This window comes from Orcinus orca, chromosome 8, assembly GCF_937001465.1.
Source record: "Orcinus orca chromosome 8, mOrcOrc1.1, whole genome shotgun sequence".
In the NCBI taxonomy this organism is placed as follows: domain Eukaryota; kingdom Metazoa; phylum Chordata; class Mammalia; order Artiodactyla; family Delphinidae; genus Orcinus; species Orcinus orca.
Genome location: NC_064566.1, coordinates 95,008,878 through 95,025,859, shown reverse-complemented (window position 1 = coordinate 95,025,859; position 16,982 = coordinate 95,008,878). Strand labels below are relative to the sequence as shown.

Here is a 16,982-nt window from a genome sequence, read left to right as displayed (position 1 = left end):
TATGAAGCAATAACAGTAGCATTAACAATAACTGAAACTTGTGAACTGTTATTAGGTACCCGGAAATGTGTTAAGATATGCTTTGATTGGAGTGCAGTTTTCTTATTTGTAAAGTGAAGACGAGTACATCCTAAAGGTTACTTTGAGGTACACAAAGGCAAAGGAAGCAGCATACTTTTCAAGCATGCAAGTGAAAAGACAATTCATAGAGTGACAGAAAAAATTTGTAACTCACATATCTGATAAAAAGTTAATATTCAGTTATATAAAAAGCCTATAACTCAACAACAAAAAACCTAAACAGCTTGATTAAAGAATGGACAATGGGCTTGAATAAGCATTTCTCTATAGAAGATATACAAATGGCCAATAAGCACATGAAAAGAAGCTCAATGTCACTAATCATTAGGGAAGTGCAAATTAAGACCACAGTGAAATACCACCTCATACCCATTAGGAAGGTGATTATGAAAAAAAATAGAAGATAAGTCTTGGTGAAGATGTGGAGAGATAGGAACCCTTGTGCATTGCTGATGGGAATGTAAAATAGTGGAGCACTTTGGGAAAAGAGTTTGGTGGTTCCTCAAAAAGTTAAACAGAATTATCATATGATGCAGCAATTCCACTTCTGGGTAAATACTCCAAAGAATTGAAAGCAGGGACTCAAACAGATACTTGTACACCACTGTTCATAGCAGTATCGTTTGTAATAGGTGAAAGGTGGAAACAACCCAGAATGTCTATTGACGGGTAAATGGACAAACAAAATGTGGCATATACATACACATCATTATTAAGCCTTAAAAAGGAAGGAAATTTTGATACTTGCTATGAACCCTGAGAACATTATGCCAAGTGAAATAAGCCAGACACAAAAGGACAAATACTGTATGACTTCACTTATATGTGGTACCCAGAGTAGGCAAATTCAGAGACAGAAAGTAAAAAAGAGGTTACCAGGGGTGGGGTGAGGGAGGAATGGGGAGTTATTGTTTAATGGGTAAAGTGTTTCTTCAGGATAATAAAAAATTCTGAAAATGAGAGTGGTGATGGTTGCACAACATTGTGAATGTACTTAATGCCACTGAATAGTATACTGTAACATACACAGACACACACACCAAATGTTGAGCAATCTTAGAGTGCCTATTATGTTCCAGCATTGTTCTAGCTCCTGAAGCTACAGAAGTAGAAAAAAAATACAACTTTTCCTGGAGCTTACAATCTGGTGAGTGTGGAGTGGTAATGTAGCATTTAAAATTAATGTGCACAAGGTGGATTATTCAATAAATACTTCCAGAATAAGTGGGTAGCTATGGATTTAAACGTTAGTCAATATATTAGACCTTTACACTAAAATTAATTCAAGGTGGATCAAAGATTTAAATATATAAAGTGAAACCAGGAAAATGCTATAGGAATTAATGGGAGAAGTTTTGTAAAAGAATAATCTAAGCCATAAAAGAACAGTGAATTCTACTACAGTCAAATATTTGTAAAATGTGTATAGAAAACCAACCATAAGTAAAGTCAAAATCTAAATAACAACACTGGAAAAATATTTGCAACTAATGCCACAAACAAAAGATCTATTTTCCCAAATATGTAAAGGGTTGTTGCAAGTCAATAAGAAGAAGATCAGGGGCTTCCCTGGTGGCGCAGTGGTTAAGAATCTGCCTGCCAATGCAGGGGACCTGGGTTCAATCCCTGGTCTGGGAATATCCCACATGCCACGGAGCAACTAAGTCCGTGTGCCACAACTACTGAAGCCCGTGCACCCTAGAGCCTGTGCGCTACAATTACTGAGTCCACTCGCCACAACTACTGAAGCCCGCACACTCTAGGGCCCGCATGCTGCAACTACTGAGCCCACGTGCTGCAACTACTGAAGCCCATGCACCTAGAGCCTGTGCTCCGCAACAAGAGAAGCCACTGCAATGAGAAACACGTGCACCGCAACGAAGACCCAACGCAGCCAATAAATAAATAAATAAATAAATAAATAAATAAATAAATAACACTTAGAGAAGGGGTTATATTCTAAACACCAAGAGTAACAGTGAAAAAAAAAAAATCAAAGGATATGAGCCTGTATTTCATGAGAAGGAAAAACAAATGGTTAGGAAAATGCAGATTAAAATTAAGCTGAGATGCCATTTTTAACTTATCAGATTGGCAAAGTTCAAAAAATTTAATAGTACACTGTTAGATTGTGTATGGAACAGTAGACACTCTTGTTAGGATTATGTATTGGTCCAACCTCAATGAAGTGCAATTTGGCAATATTTAATTAAATTACAGGTGCAAATACATTATGGTCCTACAATTCCATTTATTTGTATTTGTTACAAATAGTCTTAATGTTCAAAATGACATTTATTGTTAGAAATAAAACTGTAAAAACAAGACATATGAGAAATCTTTGTGGCCTTGGGTTTGGCAAGGATTTCTTAGACATGACACTAAAAGCACAATCCATTAAAAAAATGGATAAAACAGACTTCAGCAAAATTAAAAACTCTTGCACTTCAAAAGACACCACTAAGAAAATGAAAAGACAAGTCACAGACTGGTAGATATATTTGCAAATCATGTAGCTGATAAAAGACTTGTATTCAAAAATATATAAGAACTTTTACAGTTCAATAGTAAGAAGAAAAACAACTTAATTAAAAAAAAGTTTTGAACACACGCTTCACTAAAGATATGATAAGCATAGCTAATAAGCACATGAAAAGATGTTCAACATCGTTAGTCGTTAGGGAATGCAAATTAAAGCCACAATAAGACACTATTTTACATCTACTAGAATGGCTATACTAAAAAAGATAGTAACAAATATTTGTGAAGATGTGGAGAAACAGGAACCTCATTCATCCATCGCCGGTGGGAATGTAAAATGGAACAGCAAGTTTGGCAAACTGGCAGTTTCTTAAAATGTTATACATAAATTTACCATACAACCCAGCAATCCTTCACTCCTAGATATCAACCCAGACAAATGAAAACATATGTCCACACGAAGACTTGTAAGAGAATGTCCAGAGCAGCATATTGTATGACTCCATTCATCCAGAAAAGGCAAATCTAAAGAGATAGAAAAGAGATTAGTGATTGCCTGGCATTGAGGGTGAGAACAAGGAGTGACTGCAAAGAGCACAAGAGATCTTAAGAGACTGATGGAAATATTCTAAATCTGGATTATGGTGATGGTTGTACAACTGGGTAAATTTGCTAAAAATTACCGAGAACAGGTGAAATCACTTAAAATGAGTGAATTTTATGTAAATTATACCTCAATACAATTTAAAAAAACGACATTTATACGGTCATTGTGGCATTGTAAGAGCAAAAGAACAAACGTAAATTTCCATCAGTAGAGGACTGGTTAAATAAATTATAGGGGATCTGTACAAAGTGGCTGCATAAAAAAAAAAGAGCTCCTTTATATATTGGTATGAAGTGATCTTCAGGTTTTATTAGGTGAGAAGTGCAAGATGTATAGTATGATAACATTTGTGTGAAAAATAGGGGAAGGAAGAATAATGTGTACTTAAGAGTTTGCTTGGGGACCTCCCTGGTGGCACAGTGGTTAAGAATCTGCCTGCCAATGCAGGGGACATGGGTTCCATCCCTGGTCCGGGAAGATTCCACATGCCGCAGAACAACTAAGCCCGTGTGCCACAACTGCTGAGCCCATGTGCCACAACTACTGAAGCCCGTGCGCCTAGAGCCCATGCTCCACAACAAGAGAAGCTACTGCAGTGAGAAGCCAGCGCATTGCAGTGAAGAGTAGCCCCCACTTGCTGCAACTAGAGAAAGCCCACGTGCAGCAATGAAGACCCAACGCAGCTAAAACCAAACCAAACAAAAAATCACGATGCATTTATCATCCATAAAAAAAAAAAGAATTTGCTTATGTATGCCTAGAATACCTCCGATATATAATACTTTAAATATCTTGTAAAGCTATGTAAGAAACTAGTATTATTGTTTGCCTCTGTAGAAGGCAACTGGGTGGCTGGAGAGGGAGGTGGAGGGCGACCTTTCACTGCATATTAGAACCATGTGAATTATGACTTATAAAGAAAGTAAATAAAAATGCAAACTTAAAAAAATGGTATTCAAATAAAGGAGGTTATTTGACCGTTTCGTTTTTCTTTTACAGAAAAATTACTTCCAATAGGTGGCGCTCCTGAAACACCATACAAGTTTTACTTTACTTTTTTTTTTTTTTGAGAAAAACCCGAATTTGCTCTGATGGCCTTTCCTCTCCATTTGTCACCTTTGGGAATCTTGAGTCTAGATTTAGGGTTGAAAATCTCTACTAGGATTGCTCCAAAATGTATTGCTCTGTTTCTGAGAACTGGATAGAAGGGAAAACACCTGGATTAAAAAAGAAAAATTGTAACTGGTTCAGAAAACCAAATAATGCTTGGGCCCTGTTTTACTGACTGAAATTTCTGGTTGATTGAATTAGAACTTCTGATTGATTGCTTGGGTGATTAGAAGGTTAATATAGGTTCAGTGATTCTTAACTAAGGGCGACTTTGCATCCCGTGGGGATACTTGCAATATCTGGAGATATTTTTGTTGTCACAGCTGGGGAGTACTACTGGCATCTGGTGGACAGAGGCGAGGGATGCTGCTAAAAATCCTACAATGCACAGGAAGTCATCCATCCCCCTCCCCCCAAGGAATTATCAATCAATCCTCCCTACCCCCCATCCTTATAGCTGCTTGGGGAAAGGAGATAAACTTGGCAGTAGTTGGGAAGGCAGGTAGTGCAAAGGCACGTTCTTAGAATTGGTGTAGAGAGACACACCTACTCTGAGTTCTGGGCTCAATTCTTCCTCAAATGGTTTCCTTGAAGGTGGCTGTATTGGTCATCTTCCCTTTCCTTAAGGGGCTAAAAAGGATAGTACAGTCATAATCATTTTCCATCGTCCTCTATGAGTTAATTTGATGCATATTTATTTTCTAATTAAAAAAAATTTTTAGCTTTCACTCTAAATGTCTTTATTTTTTTCACCTTTCTTCATATATATATACTTAAAAATTTTTTTATTGGAGTATAGTTGATTTACAATGTTGTGTTAGTTTCAGGTATACAGCAAAGTGAATCTATTATACATATACATATATCCACTCTTTTTTTAAAAACAACTTTTTTTAAGATTCTTTTCCCATATAGATCATTACAGAGTATTGAGTAGAATTCCCTGTGCTATACAGCAGGTTCTTATTAGTTATCTACTTTATATATAGTAGTGTGTATATGTCAATCCCAATCTCCCTATTTATCCCTCCCTGCCCTTACCCCCTGGTAACCATAAGTTTGTTTTCTATTGATGCATACTTATTGAGTGCTTTTTATGTTCAAGGCTTTGGAGTGGTTTCTTCATGGTCCTGGGGGTGGGAGAGGACAAGAATGGAGGCTCTGTATCTAGTTTCTCTGTGTGTTCTTCAACTTTTTGTCACTAGACCCTGACCTCAGTCTCTCTCAACCCTTCTCTTTATTTCGTCCATTCTACCCAAAGGGATAACAATGCCATCGTCTGGTATGTCCTAAGCAGTTTCTTCCAAATAACTTGCCCCCCCATACCAAAATTTTACGACTACTAACTAGCAATGTCTCTTTCACTTCACATTCCGTTACCTGATAGAGCTGGTCATTGGACAACAGTGTCTGCTTGTCTGAAGCTGCACAAAAAATAAACAAAAGGTACACATACACAAGATAGAATAAATAATATACTGGGATATATTCACCCAATGGAGTACTGAATAGCAATAAGAATTAGTGAAATACATCTACCTATAACACTATGGATAGATGTCACAAGCATATTGTTGAGCAAAGGAAGCCACACACAAGAGTACTTACTGTATGAGTCTATTTACGTAAGCAACAAAAACAGGCAAAATGAATCAATGTTGTTAGAAGTCAGGATAGTGGTCGCTTTTGGGACTAAGTGGAGGCTGGAAGTGACCACAAGTGTTAATTCTCTTTCTTAAACTGGGTGCTGGATTCATGTGTGTGTTTGCTTTTTTAGAAAAGCTTTTTGAGCTGTGTGTATGTGATTCATGCCCTTTTCTGTATGTAGGTTTTACTTCAAGAAAGAGTTTCTTAAAAAGCACAGAGGACAAATCAGAGAGAGTTGGATCTTGAGATAGGCAAATATGCTGTGAAAACACCAAGTGTCCTTTTCTCCTGCCTACAGAACCAGAGCCCCACCCAGTCGTGCTCATCAGTGACACGTGCCAACCCAGTCTTTTCTATTGGTTCTATTTTGGTAGGAAGAAGGCTAAGGGTCCCAGGTGGTCTCACCCCTCAGCTAAGAGCATTCTTTTACCTCTTGACTGGCGAACTCCTTCCTGTCCCGCAATGTAGTAGACCCCAACAGCAAGGAGGAAAATGCTGATGATTTCAGCGAAGATAAAGCCAGACACAGTGGCTAAATTCAGCTCAATGCAGTTCTGACACACTGTGGGGAAAGGGAAGGATAAGCCTCCTTCGAGGTGTGAAAGTTGTTCTGGATTTTTTTCTCCTGAGATAATACCTCTGTCTAGGGCAGAAGACTGTTCTCTCTGTGGGTGGTATGGCAAGGGAATTGCCTGGGAAGATCCTTGGGCTGAGAACTCAATGCTTTTTGATGTTCCTCTGTCCCCCAGGAGTCCTGGGGGAGCCCATGGAGTATTAGTCCCAGCAACTATTGAAATATAAGGAAGACCAGATCCCATTCTCCATGCTCAACTGCCTTCTACATTCCTGTTACTTACCTGGTAGTCTCCCCTGTCTCCCTCACCTGCCCTAACTCACTTTATATAAACTGCTGACTGCTCCAATCTGTGGGGCCTACCCAAAAGTGAGTCAGGCTTTACAACACAGGCTATGTTTTTTCAAGAATTTGGGGGAGCTACTTTGTTAAATTCAAAAAGAAGTAAGTTGAGGGACTTCCCTGGTGGTCCAGTGGTTAAGTCTCCATGCTCCCAATTCAGGGGGCCAGAGTTTGATCCCTGGTCAGGGAATTAGATCCTGCATGCTGCAACTAAAAGAACCCACATGCCGCAACTAAAGATCCCCCATGCCTCAATGAAAATCCCGCGTGCCGCAACTAAGACCCGGCGCAGCCAAATAAATAAATTAAAAAAAAATTATGTTGAGATTAAGAAAACTGGCTCTTACTTCACTGTTTAGCATCTATTTCCACACTCACCCCAGACAAGAAGCTCACCAGAGCAGCAAGTACTGTTTAATTTCACACAAGCAAACCAAAGGGGATACGTACTTCTATAATATACTTGGAGTGGTTTTGAACGGTTCTTTGATCCTTGACACCAATATATCCCTCGAGGGTCCTTGGTACTACTTCCAAGATTCCAAGTCTTTTTACTTGTGTTTACAGGACTTATTTCCACCTCATCTTTAAACCATCTGATAACATTTTCATTCATGTCACAAGTCAGAATTACTGAACCATCTTCTTGATTGTCATCCACTTTTACTGAAAAAGGAAATGTCTGTTAAGATCTTGCCTCTGAAATTCTCCCTGTCCCAGGGCATCAGGAGACCATGACAGTACTGCTTCTTAAGCTTTAATGTGCACATGAATCACATGGGGTCTAGGTAGAATTTCAGGTTTTATTCAATAGTTCTGGGGAGGGACTGAGATTCTGCATTTCTAACATGCTCCCAGGTGATGCCAATGCTGTTGGTTCATAGGTTGTGCTTTGAGTAGTGCCTAGCTGCTACGGTCCTCTTTCTCCTCCAAGAACCAGAAAACTAATTGTTTAGCTACAGGAAAGCTGCCAGGGAGGTCAAGGCTGGCCACTGATTTGGTTGACACTGGGGAGGTTTGCTGTCTATCCTTCATCATCCCATCCCTTCTTAGCTCTTCACTTGCTCCTATAGGACTACTGTTGTGGGAAGCCATACTTCCATGAATTTCCTCAGAGGTTGATGATAGAAAGAAGCCATTTCCCCTACCTTCATTCAACTGTGCCACAGTACCTGTAGAGACAGAAGAGAGACAGAGGATCAGCTGGGCATGGAGTCATTCAGATCCCCTGATGTATCATTTCCGTGGTCATCTGAGGCCAACATGGAGAGCAAGAGTCTAATTCATGCGAGTGACAGTATCTATACCTATTTCTTTGGATTGTTTCCTAAATCACCGAACCGAATTTAGGATGTTGTATAGCAAACAGTTTGTCTGGTCTTTCTCCTGGGTTGCTGGGAGGGAGTTTCTCAACCCGTGGAATTTCATGAATGACAGGATTGCCTTTGTGATTCTTCGTGGGCCCTTGGATCACACATGAGTTTATGCTAATGAGATGACTCAGGATGGGACTGGTCAAGACCAAACATGTGATTGGAGAATTGGGGCTTTGAGCCCTAGGAGGGGGAGGAGGACTGGAGATTGAGTTCAGTCACACGACCAGTGATTCAATCAATCATGCCTATGTAATGAAACCCCAATAAAAACTCATTCATACTTCCTAGTTGGTGAATATATCAATGTGCCAGGAGGGTGATGTATTTTAATTCCTGAAGGAGAGGGCATGGAAGCTTTGTGTTCAGGACCCTCCCAGACCTCACCCTATGTGTCTCTTCATTTGGATAGATCTGATTTTATTTTTTGTAAGAAAACTGTAGTAGTAAGGATAGGGCTTTCCGGAGTTCTGTGAGTTGTTCTAGCAAATTCTGAGGGGGTTCTTGGGAACCCTCCAGATTTGTAGGCAGTTCGTTAGAAGTGTGGGTAGTCTGAGGATCCCTGAACTTGTGCCTAGCTTTTAAAGTGAGGGCAGTCGTTTTGGGGACTGAGCCCTTAACCTTTGAGGTCTGACACTAACTCTGGACGGTTAGCATTGCAGAACTGTATTGCAGTATCCGTAAGGGTATTGCCTGTACAGTGTGGAATGCTCTTCTCCTTTAGCAGCTAAAGCCCTGGCAAAGACTGGGTGTGCACTAGCTAAAGCCTTTTAGAGCTGAGTTACTTCTAAAACCTTCAGCCTTGGTGATCCATTTTTTGTGGAAACCCTGAATGTCCCCAAAGAGTTAGCTATTAAATAGCCCTCAAATCTGTCTCAAAACTCAGAGTAGTAGAGTTGCATGGTAGACATACTATAGAGAACCAACACTGGAGTTCAGTTCAATTGGATTTAATCCAAACACTTACCACTATTATATGTCTGAGTAACGAGTAATGAGTAACGAGTGTGGAAGAAAAGGGTGGTGATACAAATAACTAGTTGTTGCTTCTGAAGAGTTTACAATGAAGTGGGAAAAAAATAAACACAAATGTAATAAATGTAATAGTACTTGTAAATTATCATTTAGTATTTGTATAAATGCATATGGAAAGGGGTAGAAACTATTGATTTTGACCAAGGGTGAGGGGACAGGGAAAGCTTGACAGAGAAGATGGCATTTGGTTCTGCCTTGAAGAATGAGTAAGAATTCACCAGACAGAGAAAGAGTTTCCAGGTAGAAAGAATAGCTGAACAAAGATACAGACTTGGAAAAGGACAAAAGAGGTAGTTTGGCTAGAGGTAGAGTTTGTTATGGGGAGAGATGGGGGCATAGATCAAAGTGTGATGGAAACAGTTGGAAGGAGTCAACAGTCTTAGAACTTCATATAGGGGTGAACTGTTTATGAATAGTTCACCCAGCACAGTGCCTGGAATATGGTAGGAGCTTTATATATTTCGAATGAATGTATGAGTGAATAAATGGGTAAATGAAGATAAAGAAAAGCAAGACAAAGAGTTAAGCAGATTTCTAACTAGCTCTTCTCCCCATCCACCTGATCACCATGGGAGGAAAAAAGAGTCCCCTCATTCTAACTCTGATTCAAAACTCCCCATATCTCCTCCCTCTTGCGTCTCCCTCCCACCCTCCCTATCCTACCCCTCTAGGTGGTCCAAAAGCACCGAGCTGATATCCCTGTGCTATGCGGCTGCTTCCCACCAGCGATCTATTTTACATTTGGTAGTATGTATACAGACTTAAACTTTTGAATATATTCTTATATCAGTGGACGTCTCTTTAGCATTTCATACTCATGGTGATTTTCTCCTTCTGGAAGCTCTCTACTCCCTTGGTTTCTATGGAATAGCACTAATCCGATTATTTCAGCTCTTGGATCATTCCCTTATCTCTTTACTGACATGTTTGTTCTCTAACTATTCTTTAAAGGTGGTATCCTCACAGTTCTATCCTCAGCCTCCTCTTCCTCACATCTCTCATAGTTCTTGCGTGATTTCAACGACTTTCAATGTGGAGAGGATCACCTCTAGTCCAGATTCCAGGCATCGGCCCAGTTCATCCACTTCCTATTGTATTTCCAACTGAATATTTGTTCAGGCAACCTATATTGAACCTTACACTCAATCTGGCAACGTTGAAACTTATCTCTTCAATTAGACTATGAGCTAATTGGAGCAGAAGGTTTTTATTCACCTTTATACCCTTCTAGCCTAACACGTAATAGGATCTCACATGTATTTGTTGACCAGCTGACCAACAGAGTGAGTGAATGCTTCATAGGTCTACTCCTAACCCCAGCTCTGAGTTAAGGAACACATACGTTTCTCTTCAGACTCCTGGCCTGTGCCCTTTGGGCTACATTCAAACCTAAGATGGTGGCATCCGGATTCTCTCTCAAGCCAGTAAAGTCATCTGTTTTGATTTCTTAAGAGACAAGGACTCCATCTCTCCCATGGAACATGGCTTCTCTTTAGCAGAGAGCAGTGAGAAGCTTCATTTTTGCCCTTCCTTCTCTGAACTTTAGGATGACAGCTCGAGGTTAGGGGATCCAAATATTCTTGCCCCCCTGTTATGGCTTCTTCCCTTGAGCCCTTCTCCAGACTGTCAGACCCCCTAGCGGGCCCTTACCTTGAAGAAGAGTGATAGCCAGGATGAGGCCAGCCAGACGCTTCCCCTGCTCCATAGCAGCCTCTGTTCTTCTCCCGCAGAAGTACTGAGCAGCCCCTAGCAGCCAGCCAGCCAGCCTGTGCTAGCGTATAGCCTGGCTCCGCCCAGCATCCTTAAGGCTGGGGCCCCTGTGAGAAGGCAAGAACCCGGAGCCTCCACCCTCTGCTTCAAGTGTGGGCAGTGGGTGGGGGCAGGGCTCAGGAGGGCTGCAGGTGCAGATACCTCTGGCTTTTCAGTTAAGGAGAGGAGCGTGGGTGGTGGAGGGGAGGGAGCGTGAGGGAGTGCTGGATTCCCATCTCAGAGACTCAGCTTGTACGGAAAGCCACCTTGGGTGCTGGGCAGGAGGGGGCCTGGGCCGCTTTCTTTTTATGAGGGGAAGATAAACGTTTCTGCCACCACTTGTTACTTGGGTCTCAGCCAGCTGTTGCTAGCTGTTGTTGTTAGAACTAGTGAATTTAGGTGGGAACTCTTAGGTGCTTGGGGCTGGAACTCTGAACAGAAAGCCACCTCAGTCCAGGGATTTTTTTTCACTGCTCTCTTGAGATGAGATCATCAGAGTGGTGCCTGCCTGGAAAGGAATAGGTAGGACAATTCCACCAAGACAGACCATACATTTCCAAGGACTAGGGTCAGCTGTGTTCCCAGGACCTCAGGCCCCTCAGCCGGTCAGCCAGTGAATTGGGAAAAATGTACAGAGCTCTCATCACGTGCCACGCACAGGCCAGGTGCTGGTGATACAGAAGTGAGCAAGACATGTACGCTCTCTACCCTCAGATAAATTACAGTCTAACTGCGACAGTGTAGGCAGTTTGGGATTTCCATAGCCCAGAGGAAAAAAGTCCATTTGTCTCCTGGGGAGACTCAATTGTGCTGCGAATTAATCATATTGTTATTAATAACTCTCTCTCTTATTGAGAACATATGAAGTGTCAGGTACCATGGAAACATTCCATTCGAATTCTTCTCATGGTACTGAGGGAATCAGGCTCTGAAGAATTCTGTGAGTGGCTCAGACCCAGCAGGTAGGCAGTATTGGAGCCAGGATGTAAATCTCGTTAGAGGGCTCCCAAAGCTCAAACTCCCACTGGTAAGAAGCTACTTAGGGGCTTCCCTGGTGGCGCAGTGGTTGGGAGTCCGCCTGACGATGCAGGGGACGCGGATTCGTGCCCCGGTCCGGGAGGATCCCACATGGCGCGGAGCGGCTGGGCCCGTGAGCCATGGCCGCTGAGCCTGCGCGTCCGGAGCCTGTGCTCCGCAACGGGAGAGGCCACAGCAGTGAGAGGCCCGCGTACCGCAAAAAAAAAAAAAACAGAAAAAAAAGAAGAAAAAAAAAAAACAGCAGCTACTTAGTGTGGTGTCCCAGGCGGCCCAAGGAGGACCTCGGGTCCTCCCAAGAAAGACCAGGAAAGGGAGGAACCTAGCTGATATGGCTTCTGGGATGGGGTTCACAGCTTGTCTCAAGGGTTTTGAGAGGTGGCAGTTTTTAGGTGGTGAGTAAATGTAGTGATGTTTGCTGACAGGAACTCAGAATTCCTTGTTTTTCATCAGTGACTCAAGAAAGGACACCCTGAATCTCCTTTTACTTCCTAGAAGTCCAGGCAACCTTTTCCATATCCTCTGCTTCCCCCTTCTACCCCTCCCCCACCCTCCATGCTCTGAGAAAGAGCGATTTGCACCTGCTTCCTTCCTACCCCACCCCCAGCCTACCTCTACCCTGGCAGCCTCCCATCACCAACAGCAGAGAGCAGAGAAATAGGCGTCTTCTAGTGCCTCCACCACCCTTTACTTTTTCCGGGTACACATGAGTCAGTTGGGGGAAGGCAGCTTTCACCTTGGCTGATAGTTCTGTGACTTGGGTCTGTCTTCTGGATGAATTCTGCTGGAAGATGGAACACAGAAGTTTTCTGTCTGGCCTGATACTGGCTGCCCTTCTCTCCCAAGGTAAGGCTTCTCTGGGTGGATGGGGGCATCTTGGAGAAGGGACCTAAGAGCGACATTACCACCTGGAATGTGGTCCACTCGAAAGTCCTTCTCAATGCTAGCTTCAATTCACCAGGCAGCGTTGTCAAGGAGGGCCATGTTGGGACGTAGCACAGGGTCTGGGAAGCACAGGCTCTTCGCTTTGACTGAATCCAGCTAGGGGTGCATCTTTGCCTTGAATGTCTCTCTGAAGACCTTAGGCCAGAGATCTGTAGGAAGTGTTGCAGTATGTGTGTGCCTTAGCCTAGGGCTGGTAATGGGAGCACTTTTCCTTCTAGGGCAGAGAGCCTTTGGGATCCAGGACTCTTGGTCATTTGGCCATCATGATGTCACCACCTGGGGCCATGGCCCAGCACTCAGGGGAATGCTTTAAGAGAAAAGTTAAATTGAGGCTGAGCAGGAGGGAGGGCAGATTTGGGGTAGTAGAATGACCCACTCATCCACGTTTGTCTGGTTTTAAAACTGATACTCTCATGTCCCAGGTATTCTCTCAATCCCAGGCAAACTGGGATGAATGGTTACCCTAGTAGTCAGCTTCTTTGGGACATCCAGGATTTCCATTGGAAGCGGATCCCCAAGGAATACATGACTCTGTGATGTGGAGCATCTGATGTACATGGATCTCCCTGAGAATACATGCATTTTCTCCTGACCTGCTACAGAGGCATGAGAAATGGCTCTTCGGGGGGTTTTCTAGAGGATGCTCTTCTATCCAAATTGGTTACTGACCATGAATCTCAGGAAGAATGTAGATTCCACTTTTTCCTGGGATTGGAGATATAGATTCCAGTGCCTCTGTGGGCTGTGGAGATGCTCTCAGTCACAGCAGTTCAGTGGATCTAGAAAGGTGCTGTTCGTACCTCCAACCCTTAAACTCCCCACAAGACTTGACCTGTGTGGAGCCCCAAGAACAGATTCAATAAAAATTTTTTTTCCTGTCCCTCTCCTCCTAAGCAAGGGTGGAACAACTAAAAATCTTTACATGGGATTTGCCCTAGGTCCCCTTTTGGACCACTGGGATGGTAATTCATATTAGCTTCTCTCCTACCCGCAGCCATCATTGGCCATAGGAAAGGCTTTAGTAGTACCATTCCCTTGGTAGTGGTTGGGGCAAGGGTGGGGCGAGGGGGCAGAAGATGAGAAGTTGACCTGGGAGTGTTGCAGGTGGCTGGGAAGTAGAATTAGAAGGTTTCTTGGAGAAAAAAATGAAGACATCTCCAATCGAGGCCCATTCTTCTGCCTTTCCATATCTCTTGGGTGTTTTAGCAGTCTGGGCTCCCCTCCTACTTCTAATCAGTGGTCTGAACACATTTCCAGGAAGGTTCTTGGATCGACCCAACTCCATGTTTTCCTCTTTTGCTCCATGTCCATCAGGGCCTGTCCTCTGTTTGGATTGTATCTTCATGTCCTTCTTGGTCCCCGCAGTTTGTGGGGAGCCTATTGAAGCACTTCTCTTGTGACTTCCGTCTCTCTCACTAGAAACCATGAACTATTCTAGACTTGGAAATTGGTCCTTCTTAAGTATGAGCCTCAGCAGAACAAGCAGTCTGGTGCAGACCAAAGAGCTGGCTCCAATTGTGTTATTTTTTCCCTTAGTGAGCCCCTTCGATATCTCTGTGGAGGAACTTGAGGACAGAGTGTTTTTGAGATGCAATGAGAGTATCACGTGGCTAGAAGGAACGGTAGGACAACTGGCCTTAGGCAATAAAACTATGGACTTGGGAAAACGCAACCTGGACCCACGAGGAGTGTATGTGTGCAATAAGGCAGATGGACAAACCAGCAAAACACCTACTCTGCAAGTATACTATCGAAGTATGTGCTTCCAAGACCCTTTGCGTTGGAATGGATGGGGCCTCTGTATATGAGAACTTTCTAGGTGTAGGGAGCTCTGGTGTACCAGTCTGTGCTCTCAACAAACTGGGTTGTTCTCGTAATGGCATGAGCCAGATTTTGGAGCCCTGAGTGGGAAATAGCTTAATGGCAAAAGAACAATAGGGACCTTGTGACCCAAGCAGTAGGGGCTTGGTGGGGAGAGTGGTTGGCCTACTGCCTTGTTTAAGTTCCTACAAAGCTGAGACAACTTCTTGGCTCTCCTCAGGGATTTCTTGGGTTGAAGGTTAGAGGTAGATGTATCAAGGCTCTCAGCAGGACTTTTTCCAAGTTTGGGTCTTGGCATGAGAGATCCTGGGGCTGACTTAAGAGGCAGAGATGGTTCCCTGATCTTGAAGACCCTCCACCTCTCCTTCGGCCTCCCTTCCCCCACAGTGTGCCAGAACTGTGTGGAGCTGGACTCAGCCACCCTGGCAGGCATCGTCATCACTGACATCATTGCCACTGTGCTCCTTGCTTTGGGTGTCTACTGCTTTGCTGGACACGAGACTGGAAGGCTCTCCAGGGGTAAGTGGAAGGGACAGAACATGTGTGTGTTGTGGCTGTGAATGTGGGTATGAGTGTGTACCTGCTAAGGAATGGGGCTGGAGGTGGGTTGTGTCTCATCTGGGAGTCACTATTGCAATCTCCTAAGGCCTCTTACAACTGGTTGCTGACAGAACTTAGGTGCCCATGTAGCTCATGCAGACTTCCAAGGGTGTGACCAGCTGAAGTCCCCCTGCAGCATTCATGGGGTCTCCCTGTCCCATCTCCTAGGCCCTTGTTGACTCTCTTTCCCTGGTTCTTCTAGTTGCTGACACTCAAGTTTTGTTGGGGAATGACCAGCTCTATCAGGTGAGCCCTGAGGGGAAAAAGATGAGAATGGGGGGAGGAGTGAGTGGGGATGGAGAGCCTGATACTAGGTTTAATGTGTATGTGTGTGAAGGTCCTAGTGGGGAATCCGTCACTGGGGGGTCTGGAATGGCCAGGAATGATCTCTCATCTCTGGGGTCTGCTGGGGTTCTCCCTGGGACAGTTCTGACACTGCCTCACTGTTTCTCCTTCTCATCTCTTAGCCCCTTCGAGATCGGAATGATGCTCAGTACAGTCATCTTGGTGAGAACTGGGCTCGGAACAAGTGAACCTGAGGCTGGTGGCTTCTAGGCTCATTGGTTATCGACTGGACCTTCTCTCCTTGCTCAGCCAAGAAAGCTGTCCTCCTTCACTCAGCAGGCGCCTGGACTTTTGAAGGCTCCTGGACAAGGCATGGGAGTGGCCCTGACGTGACTGGGCCCTTGCCCTCCCCTGCCCACCTGTGTCCTTCTTTCATCACTTCCCTCCTCTGCCCCACATGGACCGTGTGATGGGCCGTCTCCCACCGTATCTTGACCCACTGGTGTTTCTGTCCTGGTGGGCTCCCTGGGTGCAGGATCAGCCCCACCACACTCTCTTGGCTCCAGTCCCCTATTACAACCCTTCTACGGCTTTGATTTCCTCACCACAGTGGAGGGCGGGCTGCTGTGTTTAGGGACACAGCCACTCAGAAGTTTCCATGACATCATGAGCGGAGGTGGCAGAGACATCAAAGGCCCTGAGGATCACTTCTTATCAAGGCTCCGAGAGTGTGTATGACAAAGTCCCATTTCTGCTAAGGGGCTGGCCTTGGCTTTATGACTCCTGTGGAGTGGTAGCCACTACCTACAAGGAGGTCTCAGCCAGGGCCCCTTCAGTACCCTTTTCCCCTGTATAGAAGGTACCGTTCTATTTTCTTTCCTCAGAACCTTTCCCTGCCCCATCCCTGCCTTCTGCATAGTAAACTGGCATCAGAAACTCTTCATCAATTAAAACATACTATCCTTCTCCACACACTTGGAAAGCTGGAGTCTGAGACTGGGTGGGGAATTAGGATATTTTCAATAGATGGCATCTTTAGCCATTGGGTTAGTGGTGGTTCTGAAACTTTGGGATTTATTTAAAAAATACACACTTGGGTCCCACTTGGGGACACTCTTGGGTCCCCAGGTGATTCTGAAGCAGCCTCAATTCAGAGAATCTCTGGCTTAGAGGAAGAATTGAGGCCACTTACTCTTTTGTGTCCTTTACGCCCATGCCTGTCTACCATGTGTGGGAACCCCTCTTTTTTTTCTCTGCGTAAGAGTAATTCAATAAACTTCAGAACAGTTTAATGAGA

General features: G+C 43.9%; 2 protein-coding genes across 3 annotated transcripts; one reads left to right on the top strand and one right to left on the bottom strand.

The window, feature by feature from the left end:
• Nucleotides 1-2,312: 2,312 nt before the first annotated feature.
• LOC101279311 (T-cell surface glycoprotein CD3 gamma chain) lies at nucleotides 2,313-11,038 on the bottom strand. 2 transcript variants are annotated; one of them, XM_012534303.3, is made up of 7 exons: nucleotides 10,901-11,030; nucleotides 7,991-8,014; nucleotides 7,293-7,508; nucleotides 6,357-6,488; nucleotides 5,660-5,703; nucleotides 4,826-4,909; nucleotides 2,313-3,087 (listed from the first exon to the last, which is right to left on the bottom strand). In XM_012534303.3, exons 1-6 carry the CDS (start codon nucleotides 10,953-10,955, stop codon nucleotides 4,844-4,846), a joined length of 537 nt encoding a protein of 178 aa, XP_012389757.1. In that variant the 5' UTR covers nucleotides 10,956-11,030; the 3' UTR covers nucleotides 2,313-3,087; nucleotides 4,826-4,843. The 2 variants fall into 2 exon arrangements, with proteins under 2 accessions (XP_012389757.1, XP_049569359.1); XM_049713402.1 differs by lacking the exon at nucleotides 4,826-4,909 and having other exon boundaries at nucleotides 10,901-11,038.
• Nucleotides 11,039-12,718: 1,680 nt separating this feature from the next.
• LOC101279567 (T-cell surface glycoprotein CD3 delta chain) lies at nucleotides 12,719-16,982 on the top strand. Its single transcript, XM_004273343.4, has 5 exons — nucleotides 12,719-12,880; nucleotides 14,516-14,734; nucleotides 15,188-15,319; nucleotides 15,603-15,646; nucleotides 15,868-16,982. Exons 1-5 carry the CDS (start codon nucleotides 12,826-12,828, stop codon nucleotides 15,931-15,933), a joined length of 516 nt encoding a protein of 171 aa, XP_004273391.1. The 5' UTR covers nucleotides 12,719-12,825; the 3' UTR covers nucleotides 15,934-16,982.

What these genes read in the sequence shown, in the direction of transcription:
- LOC101279311 (XM_049713402.1), bottom strand. Translation starts at nt 10,955, where the DNA reads ATGGAGCAGGGGAAGCGTCTGGCTGGCCTCATCCTGGCTATCACTCTT. An exon ending in GGCTATCACTCTTCTTCAAG is followed by an intron (nt 8,015 to 10,900) that starts GTAAGGGCCCGC and finishes CTGTCTCTACAG; the next exon opens with GTACTGTGGCACAGTTGAAT. An exon ending in TGTGGCACAGTTGAATGAAG is followed by an intron (nt 7,509 to 7,990) that starts GTAGGGGAAATG and finishes TTCCTTTTTCAG; the next exon opens with TAAAAGTGGATGACAATCAA.
- LOC101279567 (XM_004273343.4), top strand. Translation starts at nt 12,826, where the DNA reads ATGGAACACAGAAGTTTTCTGTCTGGCCTGATACTGGCTGCCCTTCTC. An exon ending in TCTGCAAGTATACTATCGAA is followed by an intron (nt 14,735 to 15,187) that starts GTATGTGCTTCC and finishes CTTCCCCCACAG; the next exon opens with TGTGCCAGAACTGTGTGGAG. An exon ending in GGAATGACCAGCTCTATCAG is followed by an intron (nt 15,647 to 15,867) that starts GTGAGCCCTGAG and finishes CTCATCTCTTAG; the next exon opens with CCCCTTCGAGATCGGAATGA.